At 53.8% G+C, this 21,380-nt stretch overlaps 5 protein-coding genes across 11 annotated transcripts; 2 read left to right on the forward strand and 3 right to left on the reverse strand.

Annotated features, from left to right (window-relative positions):
- Window positions 1–801: 801 nt before the first annotated feature.
- LOC114787645 (dual specificity protein phosphatase 14) lies at window positions 802–3,602 on the reverse strand. Its single transcript, XM_028975387.1, has 2 exons — window positions 1,569–3,602; window positions 802–1,422 (listed from the first exon to the last, which is right to left on the reverse strand). The coding sequence occupies exon 2, from the start codon at window positions 1,416–1,418 to the stop codon at window positions 936–938; it is 483 nt and encodes a 160-aa protein (XP_028831220.1). The 5' UTR covers window positions 1,419–1,422; window positions 1,569–3,602; the 3' UTR covers window positions 802–935.
- sft2d3 (SFT2 domain containing 3) lies at window positions 2,859–3,623 on the forward strand. The gene has a single exon (XM_028975384.1). The coding sequence runs from the start codon at window positions 2,924–2,926 to the stop codon at window positions 3,575–3,577; it is 654 nt and encodes a 217-aa protein (XP_028831217.1). The 5' UTR covers window positions 2,859–2,923; the 3' UTR covers window positions 3,578–3,623.
- A 1,001-nt stretch (window positions 3,624–4,624) lies between these two features.
- wdr33 (WD repeat domain 33) lies at window positions 4,625–13,667 on the reverse strand. 2 transcript variants are annotated; one of them, XM_028975293.1, is made up of 23 exons: window positions 13,324–13,667; window positions 12,182–12,390; window positions 12,027–12,095; window positions 11,825–11,929; window positions 10,681–10,776; window positions 10,447–10,598; window positions 9,902–9,999; window positions 9,450–9,576; window positions 9,030–9,184; window positions 8,875–8,953; window positions 8,623–8,733; window positions 8,444–8,538; window positions 8,264–8,350; window positions 8,042–8,181; window positions 7,804–7,953; window positions 7,112–7,711; window positions 6,988–7,039; window positions 6,626–6,896; window positions 6,480–6,542; window positions 6,232–6,383; window positions 5,998–6,096; window positions 5,432–5,620; window positions 4,625–5,349 (listed from the first exon to the last, which is right to left on the reverse strand). In XM_028975293.1, the coding sequence occupies exons 2-23, from the start codon at window positions 12,383–12,385 to the stop codon at window positions 5,186–5,188; spliced, it is 3,258 nt and encodes a 1,085-aa protein (XP_028831126.1). In that variant the 5' UTR covers window positions 12,386–12,390; window positions 13,324–13,667; the 3' UTR covers window positions 4,625–5,185. The 2 variants fall into 2 exon arrangements, with proteins under 2 accessions (XP_028831126.1, XP_028831127.1); XM_028975294.1 differs by lacking the exon at window positions 5,998–6,096.
- Window positions 13,668–13,783: 116 nt separating this feature from the next.
- On the forward strand, window positions 13,784–17,893 carry dusp28 (dual specificity phosphatase 28). Its single transcript, XM_028975394.1, has 4 exons — window positions 13,784–13,947; window positions 16,104–16,466; window positions 17,032–17,120; window positions 17,196–17,893. Exons 2-4 carry the CDS (start codon window positions 16,122–16,124, stop codon window positions 17,206–17,208), a joined length of 447 nt encoding a protein of 148 aa, XP_028831227.1. The 5' UTR covers window positions 13,784–13,947; window positions 16,104–16,121; the 3' UTR covers window positions 17,209–17,893.
- On the reverse strand, window positions 17,795–20,282 carry proca (protein C (inactivator of coagulation factors Va and VIIIa), a). Of its 6 annotated transcripts, none has more exons than XM_028975349.1 (10): window positions 20,229–20,282; window positions 20,023–20,056; window positions 19,879–19,956; window positions 19,626–19,783; window positions 19,522–19,546; window positions 19,339–19,449; window positions 19,106–19,246; window positions 18,895–19,016; window positions 18,695–18,812; window positions 17,795–18,393 (listed from the first exon to the last, which is right to left on the reverse strand). In XM_028975349.1, exons 3-10 carry the CDS (start codon window positions 19,940–19,942, stop codon window positions 17,840–17,842), a joined length of 1,293 nt encoding a protein of 430 aa, XP_028831182.1. In that variant the 5' UTR covers window positions 19,943–19,956; window positions 20,023–20,056; window positions 20,229–20,282; the 3' UTR covers window positions 17,795–17,839. The 6 variants fall into 6 exon arrangements, with proteins under 6 accessions (XP_028831182.1, XP_028831184.1, XP_028831183.1 ...); XM_028975351.1 differs by having other exon boundaries at window positions 19,879–19,977; window positions 20,229–20,266; XM_028975350.1 differs by lacking the exon at window positions 20,229–20,282 and adding an exon at window positions 20,156–20,214.
- Between the last annotated feature and the right edge of the window lie 1,098 nt (window positions 20,283–21,380).

Below are 21,380 nucleotides of genomic sequence, written 5' to 3' on the forward strand. Positions count from 1 at the left end.
GTGGGGTCCAAGTTGGTATTGGTCGGCGTGTAGGGTCCGTGTTGGTATTGGTCGGCGTGTAGGGTCCGTGTTGGTATTGGTCGGCGTGTAGGGTCCGTGTTGGTATTGGTCGGCGTGTAGGGTCCGTGTTGGTATTGGTCGGCGTGTAGGGTCCGTGTTGGTATTGGGTGGCGTGTAGGGTCCGTGTTGGTATTGGGCGGCGTGTAGGGTCCGTGTTGGTATTGCATGGTGTGTAGGGTCCGTGTTGGTATTGGTTGGCGTGTAGGGTCCGTGTTGGTATTGGTTGGCGTGTAGGGTCCGTGTTGGTATTGGGTGGCGTGTGGGGTCCGTGTTGGTATTGGGTGGCGTGTGGGGTCCGTGTTGGTATTGGGAGGTGTGTAGGGTCCGTGTTGGTATTGGTCGGCGTGTGGGGTCCGTGTTGGTATTGGGCGGCGTGTAGGGTCCGTGTTGGTATTGGGGCGGCGTGTAGGGTCCGTGTTGGTATTGGTTGGCGTGTAGGGTCCGTGTTGGTATTGGTTGGCGTGTAGGGTCCGTGTTGGTATTGGTCGGCGTGTGGGGTCCGTGTTGGTATTGGTCGGCGTGTGGGGTCCGTGTTGGTATTGGGAGGTGTGTGAGGTCCGTGTTGGTATTGGTTGGCGTGTAGGGTCCGTGTTGGTATTGGATGGCGTGTAGGGTCCGTGTTGGTATTGGTCGGCGTGTGGGGTCCGTGTTGGTATTGGGAGGTGTGTGAGGTCCGTGTTGGTATTGGTTGGCATGTAGGGTCCGTGTTGGTATTGGTTGGCGTGTAGGGTCCGTGTTGGTATTGGATGGCGTGTAGGGTCCGTGTTGGTATTGGATGGCGTGTAGGGTCCGTGTTGGTATTGGTTGGCATGTAGGGTCCGTGTTGGTATTGGTCGGCGTGTGGGGTCCGTGTTGGTATTGGGAGGTGTGTGAGGTCAGTGTTTGGTATTGAATCTGCTGGGCTCGGTGGGCGGGGCCAGACGAACTGTGTTGCAGCCGTACAGCCTCCGTTCGTAGCGCAGCAGCTGCTCCCAGAATCCGGCGTTGAGGCGGACGCAGGGGCGGCTCTCCTGTACCCGGTGGTGGGCTTGGCGCAGAGTTGCTCCTCTGTGGCGCATCAGATAGGCCATGACGAGGGCAGGGGAGCGGCTCATGCCCATGGCACAGTGCACTAGGGTGCTGCCTGTTCGGTTGTTATGGATACGAGTGGCCACCTTATCGAAGTGCTCGTCCAGGCGTGAATGGGGCAAGTCGGACACGGGGACACGGACACACTCCACTCCAGGGTACGCTGGGCAGGAATGCAACAGTGTGGCGTTGATGATGAGGGTGACACCATGACGAACCAGGAGTCGGTGGTTAAGAGCGGACTCCGCGCCCCCCAAGAACAGGGACGGAGTGACCTGAGACATGGCCATTGTGCTGTAACACAAGAACACACACACACAATCAAAACACACCATGCCACTGTAAATTTGTCAGGTTTGTCTCCAGAACATCGTCCCTCTGCAGATGTATTATCTGCTCTAAGGGTGTGCTGGTCCTCACTGTGTTGTGCACTGACTCACCTGTTCCCTTTGATGAGGTCCCGGTTGATGAACTTTCTGCTGCTCTGTAGGTTTCTGTTCTGGTGCTCTGTTTTCCACCACAATTTAACCCCTAAAAAGGCCGTGTGGGGCGAGAGCCAATGGAGTGCGAGTTTAAATTTAGCTCAGCAGCTGTGGACCGGTGGAGTGTGGTAGAGCTATAACACTCGGATCCTTTTTAGGATCCGGCTCCGTCTGAGTCACTCAGTAAACTGATCCGGGTGCGTGAATCACTCGAGTCGGTATTTCCGGCCAGAGGAACCGCCGGATGCACCGACTCGGGTTATTAGCGTGAACCCGTCTGTGAGCGGCTCAGATTCAGATGGTGAATGATGTTTTAATTATTATAAGATGTATTTATGTGACTTAGTTTATGATTTAGACGTGTAGTGAGGACTCAAAGGATTTGGTTCAATGGAGACTTCAGATTCGTGACTCATGAGTTGTTTAGTGGACCCGAGTGATTGACCCAGGTGATTCATGATAAAAAACAAAATGAGCCAAACAGGATCCTCACACAAAGTAATGCGCGCACACACACACACACACGTTCTCTCTAATACTGTGCAGCACCGTGCAGGACCCTTCACACCCCTCACATGGACTTCTCAAACTCCTGCCCTACAGAAGAAGGTCCTGCAGCATCAGAGCCGGATCTACCAGGTTGAGGAACAGCTTTCACCCGCAGGCTGTCCAGCTCCTCAATATGTTGCCCACATCACCTCACATGAACCCTTAAATCATCTAATCATCATTATATCAAACTGAAAATCAGTACTGCATCCTGCACTTTAATCTCTCACTTCCTCACACGGTTCCACGGAGGTGAAACGTGTCCTCTGTATTTAACCGTCACCCTTGGTGAGCAGTGGGCAGCATGACAGGCGCCCGGGGAGCAGTGTGTGGGGACGGGACCTTCATCAAGGGGACCTCAGTGGCACCTTGGCGAGTCGGGATTCGAACCTGCTTCCTTAAACGCCAGGCCACCACTGCCCTAATTTGTATACGGTGAGTACATAATCATCCCAAATCGGCCTAAAAACAGTATCCTGGGATTTCTAAATTCTTACTGGATAAATAACTTTCTTAATTTAACTCTGGGAACTCTGAGATCTGGGACGTTGGCGAGGGCTGTGGTTTATTAATATTATTATTTTAATAAATGAACGCGGAGGAGTCCTTTAAAAAGCGCTCTTCCGGCGCTTATTTGTGACGTCACGGGAAACCGCGTTCTCACTGATTCAGGATCAGTTGTCGGACGTCCACCAGGCGCTCTCGGCGCCGTCGGGGGGACTCAGAGCTGATCCCGGGTCAGACGCGCAGACCCCGGCGGAAAGATGGCGGAGCTGAACCGACAGCTACAGGAGTACCTGTCCCAGTCCAGAAGCGGGACCAAGCCCGGGCCCCCGTCCGGCCCCAGTACCGCCGTGGACGTGGAGGACTCGCCCGCGGTGCCGGGCAGCTGGTTCGGCAGGTGGTCGAGTCCGCTCGGCGGCTCCGGCAGCGCCGCGTCTCCCGGGCTCTCCTGGCCCTGGTCCTCGGAACCGGACCCCTGCCTGCCGGGCCTGAGCCGCTCGCAGCGCCTGCTCGGTTCGGGGGCGTTCGCCCTGCTGTCGGCGCTGTGTTTCGGCCTGGCCGCGCTGTACGCGCCGCTGCTGCTGCTCCGCGCCCGGAAGTTCGCGCTGCTCTGGACGCTCGGTTCGCTGTTCGCGCTGCTCGCCGCCGCGGTGCTGAGGGGCCCGACGCGGCTGGTCGCGGCGCCGACGCCCGGCGGAGCGCTGTACCTGAGCGCCATGGCGGGGACGCTGTACGCGGCGCTCGGCCTCCACAGCACGCTGCTGACGGCGCTGGGGGCGGCGCTGCAGGTCGCCGTCATCGCCTGGTCAGCGGTGGCGCTGCTGCCCGGGGGGAGCGCCGGGATGCGGCTGGTCGGGGGCCTGGCGGCCGCCGCCGTCCGGAGGACCGTGGCGGGGAAAGCCATGCCGGTATAACGGAGCGCTTGTGACTAAAACGGACTGGTTGTTCTGGGGGGGGGGGCTGCGCGTGCGCAGAGGGTTTATAATTAAAAGAATAAAACATGACGACGATGCAGTAAAGCAGACAAAACTGGTCCTGGCCTTTTTTCACATTTTACAGCATTTAGAAGAAGTGAAGTGATTGTCACATGCGATGCACAGCACACGGTGCACACAGTGAAATTTGTCCTCTGCATTTAACCCATCACCCTCAGTGGGCAGCCATGACAGGCGCCCGGGGAGCAGTGTGTGGGGACGGTGCTTTGCTCAGTGGCACCTTGGAGGATCGGGATTCGAACCAGCAACCTTCTGATTACGGGGCCGCTTCCTTAACCGCTAGGCCACCACTGCCCCGCTAGGCCACTACTTACCAGACCCCCTTATCCAGAGCGACTTACAATCAGTAGTTACAGGGACAGTCCCCCCCCTGGAGACTCTCAGGGTTAAGTGTCCTGCTCACGGACATGATGGTAGTAAGTGGGGTTTGAACCTAGGACTTCTGTAGCCCATTAGACTACTACCACCTATTTTCATAAAGTGATTCTGTTCCCTTTCCACAATTCTGATTAAAGTGATTGTCACTGTGAAGCACAGCACACAGTGAAATGTGTCCTCTGTATTTAAACATAACCCTTGGTGAGCAGGCGCCTGGGGAGCAGTGTGTGGGGACAGCACCTTGGCGGATGGGGATTCGTACCGGCAACCTTCTGATTATGGGGTCGCATCCTACACCGCTAGGCCACCACTGCTCCAAATGACCATGAACAATCTAGTTCTGTACCCAGATTCTGCAAGTTCACAGTCCTGGAGAACCTTGACACCAAGTTCCCAACCTGCCACGTGAAACCACTTTGTGCTGAAAACCCCCCCCCCCCCCACACACACACACACACACACACCACACAATGGAGGTCCGTGGTCAATTTTTGGTCAGACAGATGTGTCATTTGCGAACAAAAACGGTGTGTAACTAGCCATGTATGGGGTAAAAGAAAAAAAAAGGACCAGACTGAAGCGATGATATAAATTCTGCACAAATTCTATTGTAGCCTTACAAAAAATGATGAAACAATATGACAATCTCGTGACAAACTGTACAGTTAGAAAGAAAGACGGCACCTCAGTACTTCAGAGCAGCCGGGTAACGTTACGGGATGATTTCTTCTATTATTTTACATTAAAACTGAAACAAAATTGATGGAAATGAGACTCTACACAAGCACCCCGCCCCATCCGAGGTGTTTTGGCGCAGCCTGAAGACCGGGGGTGGGGCTCCTGCGCCTCGACTGGTCTACACAGCAGGTCAGCAAACGGCAGGCGCTCAAAGTCCCACAGCAGAGATCAGGGCCTCAAGTCAGACATGGCAGCCCGCGTGGGCGGGGGTTCGAGTGCTCAGGGATCAGTGCTGGGAGGGCGGAGCTATGAAGATCACACTTCAGATCGGAGGCCGCCATTCCCCGCGGGACTCTCAAGAGAGTAACGTCTCCACCCGTCGTCCTCGGCCTCTTGTTCTTCCTTCCGTCTGCTGGTTCTTTGTCTTCACTGCAGTCCTCAGTTTCCCATAATTGTAAATAAGGGGAAGTCCTATCGGCCACGGCTACCCCTCATTGCTCCCCGTGATGCGCCTCGCCTAGTGGTGGGACCCGCGTTGGGTCCTGCTCCGCCAGCTACGTGCCCCCGCCCCCACCCTCCCCGGCCACCGCGTGCCGAGGAACCGTATCCTCCATCGTCCCGTGGAGGCGGCCGACCTGAAAGTAGAGGAAAGGAAAACCTGAGCTACTACCGCTCTGCCACGCCCAGTCCATTCAGATCAGCCGAAGGCCCTCCTACCGGCGCCTCTGTCCTCTGGCCCCGCCCCTGGCGAGTCCAGGTCTCGCGGGTCTCCGTTGCCGGGGCCGTCGTGCCAAGGCCGCTTCCGTGGCGGCAGCGATGCCATGTCCATACCCTGCAGGGAGGAGGAACGCTCACGCGCCGCAGGAGACGAGCCATCGTGCGGACCCTCCATGTAGCCATCATGACCTACACACACACACACACACACACACACACACACACACAGGCTGTTAGTTGTACGTGTAGCTCTGTGGGGAGCTCTCCTCTGACCTGGATGTGATCTGCACTGCTTCCTGACCTCCAGCTCCACCCACCACTGAGGTAAGGTCATTACTGCACTGCATTTAATTAACCAACCAACCGCACCGGCCCACAGCCCCCCCGGGGCTCCGAACCGGAATATTCTGGATGGTTGAGAGAACAACCTCCTGCAGAACAGGGTTCCCCTGTTGTGGCTCTGGAATGAGTTTTTACGGGAGTAGACAGTGACCAGAACCCCACTGGACTCATCAAACTCCACCTCACATCTTAAAACCACAGACAGACCAACCAGCGTCCATTACCTGGGTCTCTACCCCCTTCCCAGCAATCCTGGTTTCGTCCTCCCTCATAGTGAGGGGGGTACTCCTCAGGGGTGGGGAGCAAGCCCTTCCGTCCACCTCCTGAGAAGAGAGAGGACCGGCCCGTTACTCTGAGCCCAGGAAGAGCTGCTGACCAGTGGGATGTTCAGGTCTTCAGACCTGTGTATGTAATATATACACACAAACATAGATGTGTGTGTGTGTGTTTTTTTTTACCTCCTCTGGGTGCACCTCCTCGCGCTCGGCCCCTGCCGTCCCAGCCACGGTTCATCTCCTCAGGAGGATCGAAGCTCTCATCTCCTCCAAACTCTTCGGGGAAGCCCCGCCCTCCTCTGCTTTGAGGACCTCCTGGCCCACCCCTCCGGTACCTGCGTGAACACGCCCCCCGGGTCAGCCTCTGCGTTCTGAACGATCAGTGAATCAGCTGCTGCGAGACGATTTCAGGATTAGGAGGTACGACCCACCCATCATCTCTGCTTCTGGGCCTCTGGTCAAACTCATCTCCTGGTCCTTCATAGCCATCAAACCTGCACACAGCCGAGGTCCTCAGGTCAGAAAACATTTCCACACACACCTCCATCACAAACACCTCCGGTAGAAAGCAGCACACCTGTCGTGACCTCTGAACTCTCCGTCACGCGGGTATCTCTCCTGACCCTCCCAGCTGCCCGAGGACCCTCTGTGGCCCTGGTAGTCCTGTCCAGGCCCACGCCGCCAACCGTCCTCCCCACGTCCGTGGAAACTAGTGTCCGGGCCCTCAAACTCTGACGGGCCGCGCCAGCCCTCTCGCGATTCCCAATACGGGCCCCCACCGTCGGGCCCCCCTGGCCCCTGGTGCTCAGACGCCGGCCCTAAATGGTGGTTGGGTGGCCCGCGAGGATCTGGGAGAAGAAACACAGACAAGTTACCAGCGGCTGACCGATGGATGTGTGCAGCAGCATTGTTCGGGGCGGGGCGGGGCGGCGGCTGCACCTTTGCCATTGGGTCCGTGCATCATGCCCTGGGCTCCAGGGTTCTGCCCCACCTGGAACACGAACAGAGTTCAGAACCCCGACGCTTTCAAACACGCAGAACCACGGGCAGAACCATCCTGTACCTGACTGAACTGTCCCGGCTTCCCCTGCTGCAGGTACGAAGGGGGCGGGCCCTGCATGTTGTGCATGCTGCCGTGTGTCCTGGAGGGATTCTGGGAAGGGGGTCCCATCATGCCTTGCTGCCCCATCATGGCCGGGCCCCTCATGTCCTGGTGCATTATGCCCCCCTGGGGAAGCCCTTGTCCACGGGAGGGAGGCGGCATCATACCCCCCTGTGGCCCTTGCATTCCTCCAGACGACGGGCCCTGCATCCCCCTGGGACCCTGCATCCCATGAGGCCCCTGCGGGCCCATATTTCTGTGGGGGCCGGTATGCCGCTGCATTCCTTGAGGTCCGTGAAAGTCCGGCGGTCCCATCATGCCTTGAGGAGGAACCTGATTGTGTCCAGGTGGACCCTGGGACATGAAGGAGCCCTGCATGCCCCCCGGGGCCATGGGGGGCATACTGTGAGGCATCTGCTGCGGGGCCATGGACTGGGGGAAACCTTGAGGAGCCATCGGCCCTCCCTGGCCTTGGAAAGGCGGCATCTGCCCCGGCGTCCCAGCAGATGGCGGCAGGCCTTGGTCCGACTGCAGCTGGGCGATGCGTTCGATCTTCAGTTGCTACGGGAAACCAAGGGAGACACCACAGGGAGGTCACGCTCCTGGTGTTCACAAGCACCACGTGGCTAAACGTCAGAGGAACAGGCGGTCACCTCCAGCAGCATGGGGTTGGTGTACTGCAACGCCGCCATTTCCTGCTCGATCTCCGCCTGCGTCTTCTTCTTCCCGTCCGACTTGTCCTCCTTCCGCTCGCTGGGCGTCTCCCCGGGCGGAAGCGCCGGGACCTTGTTCTCTGCCCAAGCCTGGCGGAGGACAGAGACGGTGTTTATTCAGGCGAGCGGGTCGCGGCTGGAAGTAAGAAAACGGCGGGATTCGGTGCGGTTGGAATACCTGCTGGAACTGTGCTGGGATGGGTTTGGCGTAGGGAACTTTCTTCTGGGGAACCTTCTTCAGGTCTTTCTGCATCAGGTCCTCCATGCCCCAGTCCAGCCCGGGGATGGTCATCTCCACCTCCGCCGCCGGCTCCTTACCTACAGCCAGCGCGTGAGGTCAGGCTTCCGTCGTGACGTCACGACTGTCCCCGAACGTCCTGAAGAGTGACGCGGAACTCACCCGTGTGCTCCTGCTCCATCGCTGCCTTCAGCTGCTCTGGGATGCCCATTCCTGGGATCGCCGCGATGTTGTTGGGCTCCATGTCATCTGCCCATAAAGTCACACACACACACACACACACACACTCTTACTCAGTCGGCCGCTCAGCCCCGCCCTCTCCACCGCGAGGCGGCCACTCACCGTACTCCACCCCGTCCTCTGACATGCCAGGCAGCAGGTTCAGGTTGTAGCGGTCGCGCATCTTGTCCCCCGGACGATTCCTGGTCCAAAACTTACTGTGGAGCGAAGAGCAGAGTGACGTGACGTTGCGTAGCCGCGGGCGGAGCGGGAAGTCGCGCCGGTAGGCGGAGTCTCGCTACCTTGTGTGGTCGTTGGACCCCGAGCACAGGATGTGGCCCAGCGGGTGCCAGGCTAAGCTCCAGATCATGCCCTCGTGCGCCATCTCCATGCCGCCCACCTCCTTCTCCACCCTGCCAACACAGAGACGGGAGTCGCGTACCGATTCTGGACCCGGTGCCGCACTGCCGCGACGTAACGCCAGGTGGGCGGAGAGCACGGAGCGACACGTGCGCCGGCGTAGTGGAAGCGAGGTAATGAGCTGCGCGACTTACCCAGCGTGCCAGAAGAGCAGCGACCCGTCAGAGCCGCCGCTGGCGAACAGGCCTTCGTGAACCGGGTGCCACGCCACGGCTGCAACCAGCGGAAATTATTATTCACACCGATTGTGCTACAAGAAAAGAAGAGCGCGGCTCCTGGCGCCTCCTACCGGTCGCCTCCTTCTTGTGGCCCCTGAACACCTGCAGCTCCTCCTTCAGGTTGCGGATATCGAACAGCTTGCAGAGGTGGTCGCGCGACGCCGTCAGCAGCCAGTTGCCGTTGAGGTTCCACTTCACTTCCATCACCGTGTTCTTGTGGGCGTGCCTGTGGGCGGAGTTTCCGGGTGAGCAGACAGCAGATGACCACGCCCCACCGGGTATCGGCGTTGACTACCCGGGTGGTGGTGGCAGCCTAGCGGGTAACACACTCGCCTATGAACCAGAAGATCCAGGTTCAAACCCCACTTACTACCATCGTCTCCCTGAGCAAGACACTTGTCTCCAGGGGGAGACTGTCCCTGTAACTACTGACTGTAAGTCGCTCTGGATAAGGGCGTCTGGTAAATGCTGGAAATGTAAATGTAACTCACAGTGTCGCCAAGCTCTGACCGGTCTTTGGGTCCCAGAATTTGATTGGCTGCTGGCTGTCTTTGCTGCCCGACACCACCAGGCCCTTGGTCGGATGCCAGTCGACACACTTAACGTCTGCACCGTGACCTGAAGACCAGGAGCAGAAGATGTGTGTGTGTATGTGTGAGCACTGTAGTCCCTCCGTTGGGGAAGTTCAGAAGCGATGGGATTAATTCCGTTTATAGAAATAGAACACTGGGCGGCAGAATAAACAGCTAGAACCAGAGTTGTGTCCATTAATCCCATGTAACGGCGCGGAAAAGCGATGAATTCCGGAATTATTACGCCCTGGCAGCCAGATGAGCGTTGGCTGATATAGGAAAAGTTGAATATTGATTATTGATCATTAAAGCGCCCAGATAGAAGGCGTGGAGGTGTATGGGGTCTGCATTCCTCCACCGGCAACACTCACCTCTCAGGATCCGCTCCTCGTGGCAGCGCAGGAAGTCCCAGATGCGAACCGTTCCGTCATCGGAGCACGTCGCAAATTTATTATCCGTAGGAGAAAAACTGAAGAAACAGCAGGGAGAGAGTCAGCAGCAGGAGTCAAACCCCCCACGGTGACGAAAAGCCACCTACCTGCCCTCAACGGGGCCAGGTTCGAGCCCAAACCCACCCAACTAGATCGAACTGGCAAAACGCATTTAAAAAAAAAAAAAAAAAAAAAAACTAAACCGTCAAAACCATCCACGGCGAGCGATTCCGGCTACGAGAACCACCTTGCGGACAGAACGGCGGCTCTACGCCGCCTGGAGACCGGCCGAGCATGTGCAGGAGGCTTCGGGACCGCGTTAATTGACGCCTGACACTTTATTCATGAGTGGCAGGGGGGCTGAGGTGGCCAATTCATTAGAAACAATCTTTTCCGTGCATAAAAATTCCGTAAAGAAAGAGCGAAGGTACAATCACATAACAGAGCAGCAACCACGACGACCGGAGCGTAACCGGGGTATAGACCTGGCCTCTCGAATGGCCTCCTTGTGCGCCTGGAACATCTTGACGTTGTTCATGTTGGACTGCCAGTACTTCACGTAGCCGCCGTGGTCCGCGGTCAGCATCCACATGTCGTTGTGAGACCAGGTCATCGCCCGCACCGGGCTGTCGTGCGCCTGGAAAACAGATCCGTTCGACGTTGAACCGGACAGTTCGCATCACGCCGACGGCGGATGCGGCTTCGGGGGAGGCGCCTACCTGCAGGATGGTCTCGAAGTTGAAGGTCAGGCCGTTCCACAGAGTGAACTCCCCGCTGGACGCACCCGTCACCAGCCTGCGGCCCTCAGGTGTCCACTACAAAAAAAATTGTAGACATTTCATTTCCTCAAAGATATTTTTATTGAATTTAAGCAAAAAAAATCTCACGAAGTAAATCAATTCTGTAAGAGTTACATACAAACATCGGGTAACATTGCAGTATTATAGGAAAAAATGGCAATTTAGTCATATTTACATTTGCGGCATTTATCAGACGCCCTTATCCAGAGCAAATCAGTAAGGGACAGTCCCCCTGGAGCAACTTAGGGTTAAGTGTCCTGCTCAGGGACACGATGGTAGTAAGTGGGATTTGAACCTGGGTCTTCTGGTTCATAGGCGAGTGTGTTACCCGCTAGGCTACTACCACCCCATTCGAAGAACAATAATGATAATAACGTGTGCAACTCTAAACCCAACAACCTTTCCACATAATAATAACCCCGTCCTCATGCCAGATTGATTAATTAAAAAGAACAAGACGCCAATATCGTTTCTGGAACTTGACTGGATGATACTAATAGTCGGATTCTGGGACTGAAGGTGTGTAAAATACTCCAGGAATACGCCAGGCCCCCACACCTTGTGAAATTCTTTGTTGGTATCACTAATCGAGTAGCATATCTTTTCGAGGCTTAGACAGGACATAAGGTCCCTCATCCATTGAGCATGGGTGCGAGGAGCAGCACTTTTACTGGGGTCAGACATGCATCATCACTAATGCCAAAAAGCACAATTTTTCTGTTTGAGGACAGAAGAGAGGGTTTGAAATATCTCCCTCTGATATTTTTGAAGGAATGACACAACCAGCACATATGGATAAGTGAGGGCACAGTAGGGGCCCCGGTTAAGGAAGTGGCCCCGTAATCAGAAGGATGCCGTTTGGAATCCCTGTCATGGCTGACCACTGCTCACTCAGGGTGATGGGTTAAACGCAGAGGACAAAGTTCACTGTGTGCACCGTGTGCTGTGCATCACATGTGACAATCACTTCACTTTAAAAACACTTCCACATTTATCACAGCAGGGATCCACGTTAGGGTAAATACGCGATAGTTTGACTTTGGACACTCGAGACTCAACTCACCCGCACCACGAAAACCGGACATTTCACTTTGTTGGTGGACGTTCGGACGAACTTGGTCGTGACCGCGTTCATGGGGTTGTTCAGCATGCCCACGGGAGGGACGAGCTGCAGCGAGGGAGAGAGACAGTGAGACAGTGAAGCGCGCGCGGTGCAGGAGGAAGTGACCCGCGGGGTCGGCGGGGCGGGGCGGGGCGCTACGCACGTCGTTGTAGCAGCCGGCGTCAGGCTGTATGGCGCGGAAGTCACGATGGTCCCGTTGCCACAGGCGGTTCTGCAGGAATCGGAAGACAGCATGATGCCGCATATCCATGTACTCGTGTGTGTGTGTGTGGGTGTGTGTATACGCGTGTTGCGTACCTCCAGGTGTCTGATGACAGACGGATTGTAGTCGATGGTTTTGCGGTTGACCGCCTTCCGCATACGTTTGCCATCGAATGTGAGCTGCTGCATCGCCTGCTGCTGGGCAAAGTCGGGGCGCTTGTAGAACAGCTGTCGGGGCGCCTGGTGCTGGAAACGCGGCATGTGGAAGAACCGCGGCGGTGAGCCAATGTCTGTCGCCATGGTGACTGCAGGTCAAGAAACATGAAGAACAAAAACAATAACCGCCGTAAACTAACCATCCACACACGGTTTAAGACGGAGAACACAGACACCTTTTCAGCAGAAATATGAACAAACTGAATATTTTACTTCAGGTAGCGTTTGGAGTAACGATGCTGATTAGGTTCTATTTGGTTATATTAATATTTTAGGGTCGTCTGTACGGAAGTAGAGTACGTGCAGCCAACACACAGTTAGCAAACACTAAATACAGCCGGACCGCAGTGTTAATCACTGTTAAAACACTGCTTTTATTACTTAAGTAACGGCAGAGTAACAGCCCGTACAGCCGCCCGCCCGGGCGGAGTAACAGCCCGTACAGCCGCCATAACAGTGGGGCAGTGGTGGCCTAGCGGTTAAGGAAGCGGCCCCGTAATCAGAAGGTTGCCGGTTCGAATCCTGATCTGCCAAGGTGCCACTGAGGTGCCACTGAGCAAAGTGCCACCGTCCCCACACACCTGTCATGGTGCCCACTGCTCACTCAGGGTGATGGGTTAAATGCAGAGGACAAATTTAACTGTGTGCATCGTGTGCTGTGCATCACATGTGACAATCACTTCACTTTATAACAGCCCGTACAGCCGCCCGCCCGGGCGGAGTAACGTCTAGTCGCCCTGTATTCGGTACGAGTTAGAGTACTAAGCCTTGTTGTAGTAGCGCTGTATTAGCTACACCAGCTAATCTGATGCTAGCGAGCTAGCTGCACCACGGAGAAGCGACTCACTCCCGGCTAATCCGCGGTTTTATCCGAACGCAGCGAGTCCGCGGGGGTTATGTGCCGGATTTGAGTCTCCCTCCTGCGGACTGCAGCACATCACGGTTCTCGGGGGATTTTGAGCCGCTCATCCCGCTCCGGGCCCCGTGTTTAATGGCGCCTGTAGCCGCGGCGCTGGACTCACCTCCGGGAGGAGAGGGGCGCTTCTGTGCGAGTCGGAGCCGCTCGACTGTAGCTGCGGGCGGATGCGTCTCTACACTCGGCGGGGCTCTACAGGCCGCTGCGACGGACTCGACTCCTCATTTCCCGCATTTCATGTGTTCGCTGCTCAGTCACGGCCCTCAGCGCGAACCTCTACCGCTTCTTCTTCTCGACGCCGTACGCGCTGACGTCACTGCGTCGACGTCCGGGGTATTTTACGTCATCACGTAGGCGCGTTGTTTTTCTTCAAAGATAACTTCACTTGGTTCAGTCGGACACAAATAACCGCGATAAATTTGCGCATAATTGAGTTTATTACAAGTCTACATACAAACTTGTTCCTGTATTATTACTGTAACTGCACCATCGTCATCGCTCCAGGCGGAGTCTGCTGGACGGGGGCGGAGTCAGGGGGCGGGACGTTTACACAGGGGCCGGACCGTGAGCGGGTCCAGGCCGGCAGTGGAGCTCTGCGCCATTTGCGCCTGGTTAGGAGAGGGTTGCCGTGAGCCGCCCGTCCGAGGACAGAACTGCGGCGGTCACTGCTGCCATCTGCACCCAGTCGGGGGCTTCTTACTGACTTCACTCTCTTGTGCTCTGTTCTCAGGTAAAAGGCCGTCAGTTCCTGATTAATATACATGTTCAACCATGTGACAAGTGAGCAGTTATTTTAAGGCGAGGCAGGACCAGGACAACCTTGTGGTACATTTAGCTGCTGCGTGGGAGCTGCTGGACTTTACAACCCTATATTAGACGTACAAGACGATGTAAATCCCCTCTTGTCAATACATGACACGCCCAGGTGAACCGCAGCGTCCATCTTCTCCGTTTCCCGCCGTTCCTAATACCCCCTTATACACAAACATGACCACACCCACTACCAACACCAACATGCAGGTTATCAGGCGCTTTAATTCCAGCGTTCTAATGAGGGAACTGGTGACAGTGACATTAGTGACCACGCCCACTACCTACACCAACATGCAGGTTATCAGGCGCTTTAATTCCAGCGTTCTGATGGGGGAACTGGTGAATTAGTGAACATTAGTGACCACGCCCACTACCGACACCAACATGCAGGTTATCAGGCGCTTTAATTCCAGCGTTCTGATGGGTGAACTGGTGAATTAGGGAACATTAGTGACCACGCCCACTACCGACACCAACATGCAGGTTATCAGGCGCTTTAATTCCAGCGTTCTGATGGTGGAACTGGTGAATTAGTGAACATTAGTGACCACGCCCACTACCTACACCAACATGCAGGTTATCAGGCGCTTTAATTCCAGCGTTCTGATGGTGGAACTGGTGAATTAGTGAACATTAGTGACCACGCCCACTACCAACACCAACATGCAGATTATCAGGCGCTTTAATTCCAGCGTTCTGATGGGGGAACTGGTGAATTAGTGAACATTAGTGACCACGCCCACTACTAACACCAACATGCAGGTTATCAGGCGCTTTAATTCCAGCGTTCTGATGGGGGAACTGGTGAATTAGTGAACATTAGTGACCACGCCCACTACCAACACCAACATGCAGGTTCTCAGGCGCTTTAATTCCAGCGTTCTGATGGGGGAACTGGTGAATTAGTGAACATTAGTGACCACGCCCACTACCAACACCAACATGCAGGTTATCAGGCGCTTTAATTCCAGCGTTCTAATGAGGGAACTGGTGACAGTGACATTAGTGACCACGCCCACTACCTACACCAACATGCAGGTTATCAGGCGCTTTAATTCCAGCGTTCTGATGGGGGAACTGGTGAATTAGTGAACATTAGTGACCACGCCCACTACCGACACCAACATGCAGGTTATCAGGCGCTTTAATTCCAGCGTTCTGATGGGTGAACTGGTGAATTAGGGAACATTAGTGACCACGCCCACTACCGACACCAACATGCAGGTTATCAGGCGCTTTAATTCCAGCGTTCTGATGGTGGAACTGGTGAATTAGTGAACATTAGTGACCACGCCCACTACCTACACCAACATGCAGGTTATCAGGCGCTTTAATTCCAGCGTTCTGATGGGGGAACTGGTGAATTAGTGAACATTAGTGACCACGCCCACTACCAACATGCAGGTAATCAGGCGCTTTAATTCCAGCGTTCTGATGGGGGAACTGGTGAATTAGTGAACATTAGTGACCACGCCCACTACTAACACCAACATGCAGGTTATCAGGCGCTTTAATTCCAGCGTTCTGATGGGGGAACTGGTGAATTAGTGAACATTAGTGACCACGCCCACTACCAACACCAACATGCAGGTTCTCAGGCGCTTTAATTCCAGCGTTCTGATGGGGGAACTGGTGAATTAGTGAACATTAGTGACCACGCCCACTACCTACACCAACATGCAGGTTATCAGGCGCTTTAATTCCAGCGTTCTGATGGGTGAATTAGTGAACATTAGTGACCACACCCACTACCGACACCAACATGCAGGTTATCAGGCGCTTTAATTCCAGCGTTCTAATGAGGGAACTGGTGAATTAGTGAACATTAGTGACCACACCCACTACCGACACCAACATGCAGGTTATCAGGCGCTTTAATTCCAGCGTTCTGATGGGGGAACTGGTGAATTAGTGAACATTAGTGACCACGCCCACTACTGACACCAACATGCAGGTTATCAGGCGCTTTAATTCCAACGTTCTGGACTGATGTCTCTGTAATTCAGTTCACATCACCAGCAGGAGGCGCAGACTCTTTTTATTAATCATTGCTGCCTATGTCTGTTGTCTCAGTGCATCACGTAGACGGAGATGCACCAGCTTTGTAAAGTCACAGATGCCCTACTGATCAGCAATGCCAGGTCAGCCTGCAGCACTGAGCTTCTCCAGCAGGAGGCAGTAACTCTGTGCATCAACGTATCCAAGCAGCAGCCCTTCCCCACCTGCCATGTTGCCACGCTCCATATCCCTGTGTATGACGACCCCAACGAAAACCTGCATAAGTATTTTGACAGCTGTGCTGACGCCATCGCTGCGGAGGTGGGCCGCGGCGGCCATTGCGTTGTGTATTGCAAGAACGGCCGCAGTCGCTCAGCAACCATCTGTACAGCCTACCTCATGAAACACCACAGCCTTTCCTTAACAGAGGCTTTCCAGGTGAGAGTTAAAGAGCTATTATAACTCCAGATGACGCTAAGCACTGACCAGTACAGTTGTGCTCCAAAGTTGTCACCATGGACATGAATCTCATGGTTATTCTGGGCTTTTATGCCAAATATGTACATAAACTGAAACTAATATATAACTAACTTAAAGCATTTCACTGCATATCATACCGTGTATGACTGTGTATGTGACAAACAAAATCGGAATTTGATTAATATCTGGTGGAATGTCCCTCTGGCTAGATACAGGGTTGCAGTCAGAAATGCTTGTTAGCCTGTTTTATCCATTCCACTACCTGTTCTGATGTCAGTTTTGTTGTTCTGAAGGTTCCCAAGAAATCTGGTACATCTCGTAATGACCACTAATAGGCCTTGGCCTTCAGCAATGTTTGTTTGAAAATGTAAGTGGGTGTATGTATATTTGAGTCTATATTTCCATGATATCGATGTCCACAGTGAGTGTAGGTAAGCTTCTGACTGCACACGCTGGGTGAATAAAGGAGGAAAGTCCTATTTCTTCTGCTTTAGACTGGTAGACTGCTCTTTTTCCATGTCAGGTTGTGAAGAGCGCTCGAGCAGTGGTGGAGCCAAACCCTGGATTCTGGGCCCAGTTGGAGAAATACGAAGAGGAACTGAAGAGCAGAAGGTGGGAGAAGGTCTCTCAGGTTGTGCCCTGCACAACCATTTCCCATTTTGTAATCATAATTTCTGGAACTTTCAGAGAAAGTGGCTGAGCCGGATGTCTGGACAGTCGGTACCTGATCTACCCCTGTCCACTCTCTTCTCACTCAGGATAAGAAGACAAGCCGCTAGTCAACGTCATTTCACATGAAGTGGAGTAATGATGCCCGCTGTGCTACTGTGACAACAGGATGTCGATTAGTTCAAACTCAGATATATTATTTTTTAATGAAATGTAATTTGTTTCTTAACCTCTCCAGTGATTCAGATTAAATCGGTCTGTCCTGCCAGATATTGGGTTGGAATTTTTAAAATCTGAACCCCAGAACGTCACTGAACACAATTATTATTCACCCTACACCATGCAGGCCTCTGGGTTCCTCCATGGAACGACATCTGCTATTTCTCACCCACAGATCCATGTCCTACACATACGCTCTTACCTGAAACTGAAAGGTGCACCCGCTATTCAGCTGCACAGCCTGTAAGCTTCTTTTGACAAAAGTGCATGATAAATGAAAATAAAGTCATAGAATGTATTTTTGAAAAGGTAGAAATGTGCTCAGTTTTTGGAGATAACCCACTTTTCAGAAGTCGTGAATCATAAGAGTGTGTGAGTATGAAACGAGAAGGTGGTGAGAAGGTTTTGGTGGTAACTTTATTTGAAAGGTTGAGAGATCAGGCTTAACTCCACTCTTGGCGAACCTGATCGATCCAGTCCCGGTAGTTGGACACCTTGGTGTAGATGCCCACTTTGTTCTTCTGCCCACAACCCTCCCCCCAGGACACCAGGCCAATGAGGAACCAGGTGTCCCGGTACTTGACCATCATGGGACCTCCGCTGTCACCCTCGCACGCGTCCACCTGCCGGCCCACCACTCCTGCGCACAGCACGTTGCTGGAGACGTTGTTGGTCATCAGGCTGGCGCACGTGGCGCGGTCCACCAGCGGGATCCAGATGTAGTGAAGGGCGCTGCTGTAGCGGACGGCCGTCTCGTTGTCTTTGCCCCAGCCAGTCACTATTGTGGACGTGCCGTTGAGGTGCAGAACCCCCTCGGCCAAGTTGGGGCTGGGTAGGCAGGCGGGCAGGATGTACTGGGTGAACGGCGCCGGCGAGGACAGGCGCAGGAGGGCGATGTCGTTGTCCACCGTCACAGGGTCGTAGTCGGGGTGAGCGATGGCCTTCGACACCAGCAGCACCACCTCAGAGTTCTCGCGCGTCAAACGCTCATAGTCTCCTGTGTGCACAGAAAAGCCGTCCCATCACAGACCCACCACGTGAAGTGAAGTGATTGTCACTCGTGATACACAGCAGCACAGCACACGGTGCACACAGTGAAATTTGTCCTCTGCATTTAACCATCACCCTGAGTGAGCAGTGGGCACCATGACAGGCGCCCGGCGAGCAGTTTGTGGGGACGGTGCTTTGCCCAGTGGCACCTTGGCAGATCGGGATTCGAACCGGCAACCTTCTGATTACGGTGCCCTAAGTGGCACACAGTTCCAACCAACTGGTCCAACCAATGGTGGGTTCAGTACCGAGTCTGACGCTGAAACGCCGGCTGTTCTCCAGGCAGTGGGCTGCGGTCAGAACCCAGTTCTTGTCAATCAGAACACCACCACAGTGGAACCGTCCATTGGCGTTCAACACAAGAACCTGTAGAAGACACACACACACAGACACTTGATCCGGAATCAGCTGGTGCACAGGAGCGTTCAGAAGAGTCCGTTGGACCAACCTGCCAGGGACTTTCCCCCTTCAGCCCCTTCTCTCCTCCCATCAGCCACGGCTGCAGTCCTTGAACTGGCTTTATGTTGAATATGGATTTATGAATCAGGATCCTCCCACAGACGTACTCTTCTACAAAACACACACACACACACAGTAGAGATAACCCGGGGCCCTCGGAGCCTCACACGTGATCTCTCTGGATGGGGACCTGGACAGACCCGAGGGGCCGCAGCTCCGGCCGTTCTCCTGCAGCTGATACCCCGGGAGGCAGCTGCAGGCGCGGGCCCGGCCGTCCGCCCGGTCCTGGCAGTCGTGGTCACAGTCGCCGTTTCTCACCGAGCAGTTGGTGGCCGTTCTGACTGTGGGGTGGGGGTGGGGGGAGAAGGCCGTGATCATTCGGAATAAAGTCTGCGGCCGGGCTCACGCGTCCTGCGGCGGCGCTCGTTCTCACGCTGGTTGCAGTGCTTCCCTTCGTATCCGTGGAAACAGAGGCATTCGTATGACTGGAACTTGTCCACGCAGTTTCCGTTCACGCAGGGGTTGGGGATGCACTGGTTCCCATCTGAGAGAACAGGGTGAGTTCGGCAACACAACCAACCCTGGCCCCTGACCCCTGAACCTGAGACACACCCACCTTTGTAGACAGTCCAGAACTCCAGCTGTGGACAGATTACTGGGATGAGTGACAGGTGACCTGGTGGGTGGGGGTGTAATAGGTGGTGTTGACGCCACACTGACCGTGGTCTCGCGGGTCTGGAAAATCTCTCTGGCCTCCTCAAAGTCGCACACCTCCTCAATGCACTCGCGCTCCTTGGAAGGCGGCCGCAGCTCCTCGAACATGCTGTTCGCCCTGCGGGAGCGGAGCAGCGCGTGGGCCTGAGGAGCAGTGGAGAACACTGGAACACACACACACACACACACACACACACAGGGTCAAATACTGTGGCACAGGGTCAAACGCTGTGGCAGTCAGCATGGAGGAGGATTTTACCCGAGACACCGAGCGCCCCGGCCGACCACACAACCAGCAGAAGGGCTCCCAGACAGGACCTCATGATGGGCGTAAAACCTGCACACACACACACACACACTGAAATGATGAGGCAGTTTGACATGCATTGATGGTTTCTGGTACCTGGCTGGAGTGCTGACCCTCAACAGCTCAAAATCTTAAAAACAGAAACAGAGAGCAAGTCATGAAAGGAAACTTCATCGTCGATGCGGCGGCCTCATACAATGTTCCTGAGTATTTCAACGTTCCAACTAACTTTCCCGACTTCAGCGGAGAAAAAGTGTCGCAAAAAAACCCAATCAAGAGAAGCTGCGGTCTTTTCTACTCACATTTGGAGGCTCGGGAGACGGTGGAGACGTGTTTAAACTGCGTTAATGACTGACTGCCGCTGTTTACTGAGAGTCCACAGTCTGAACGGCTCGCTGGCTTCTTATCCAATCACTGTCCAGAACAGCACGCAGCAACAAAAACAATTCTCCACTCTCATCAATTCCGCAGAACGCGACACGCAATACGATACGTTTTTTTTCCACATGTCACCACGCTTCCTACCGCCATATGGAAATTTTCACCACAATATATTCTGTTTTTATTACATTGGTTATTGTCCCACTACTTCCACTTATGATGGTAAGTGCCACCACCTTAGTTGGTTTTGGCATCCTGTCTTAATTTTAGTCGAGTCTTTGCGTCCAGCTGTTATTTTAGTCTTTATTATTCTTAGTCACGTTCACACTTATTTTACTCTAGTCAAGTTTTAGTCGATTAAATGTCTTATTTTAGCATTTTAGTCTTATTTTAGTCAGAATTATCCATGAATATTTTAGTTTAGTTTTAGTCAATGGAAACTGAAAACTGACATTTTAGTTTAAATTTATTTAAATTGTATTTTGGTCTCTTTTTTTAGTAATGCAATTCTATTTAACCCAGTCAATATAGTACAAGCACCACGTTTCACAATTAATTCAGATTATTATATTATTGTTATATTATATAGGTTTCCAGTTCGAATCCCGATCTGCCATGGTCCCCCTGAGGTGCCACTGAGCAAAGCACCATCCCCACACACTGCTCCCTGGGCGCCTGTCATGGTGCCCACTGCTCACCAAGGGTTGAAGGGTTAAATGCAGAGGACACATATCACTGTGTGCACCATGTGCTGTGCTGCTGTGTATCACAATGACAATCACTTCACTTTCTTTTATAGACTCAATACTCTACATCCATTCCAGACACAGAAGACGGAAATAACACCTCGTCTCATTTTCGTCTATGAAAATATTTTACAAGAGATATTTTATTATAGTTTTTATTTTGCAAAACACATTTAGTCACATTTTTGTTTGTGGCAGCTTTGCCATTCCATAGTTCTGCCCCACCCCATGCCCCTGGATGCAAGGGGGTGCCACCTAAAATCTTTGTTAGGGCCAAACCTGAAATATTTTGTGATAGTCACAAAATCAGCACGCTCAGTTTCATAT

The sequence above is a fragment of the Denticeps clupeoides genome, chromosome 4 (assembly GCF_900700375.1).
Source record: "Denticeps clupeoides chromosome 4, fDenClu1.1, whole genome shotgun sequence".
NCBI lineage: Eukaryota > Metazoa > Chordata > Actinopteri > Clupeiformes > Denticipitidae > Denticeps > Denticeps clupeoides.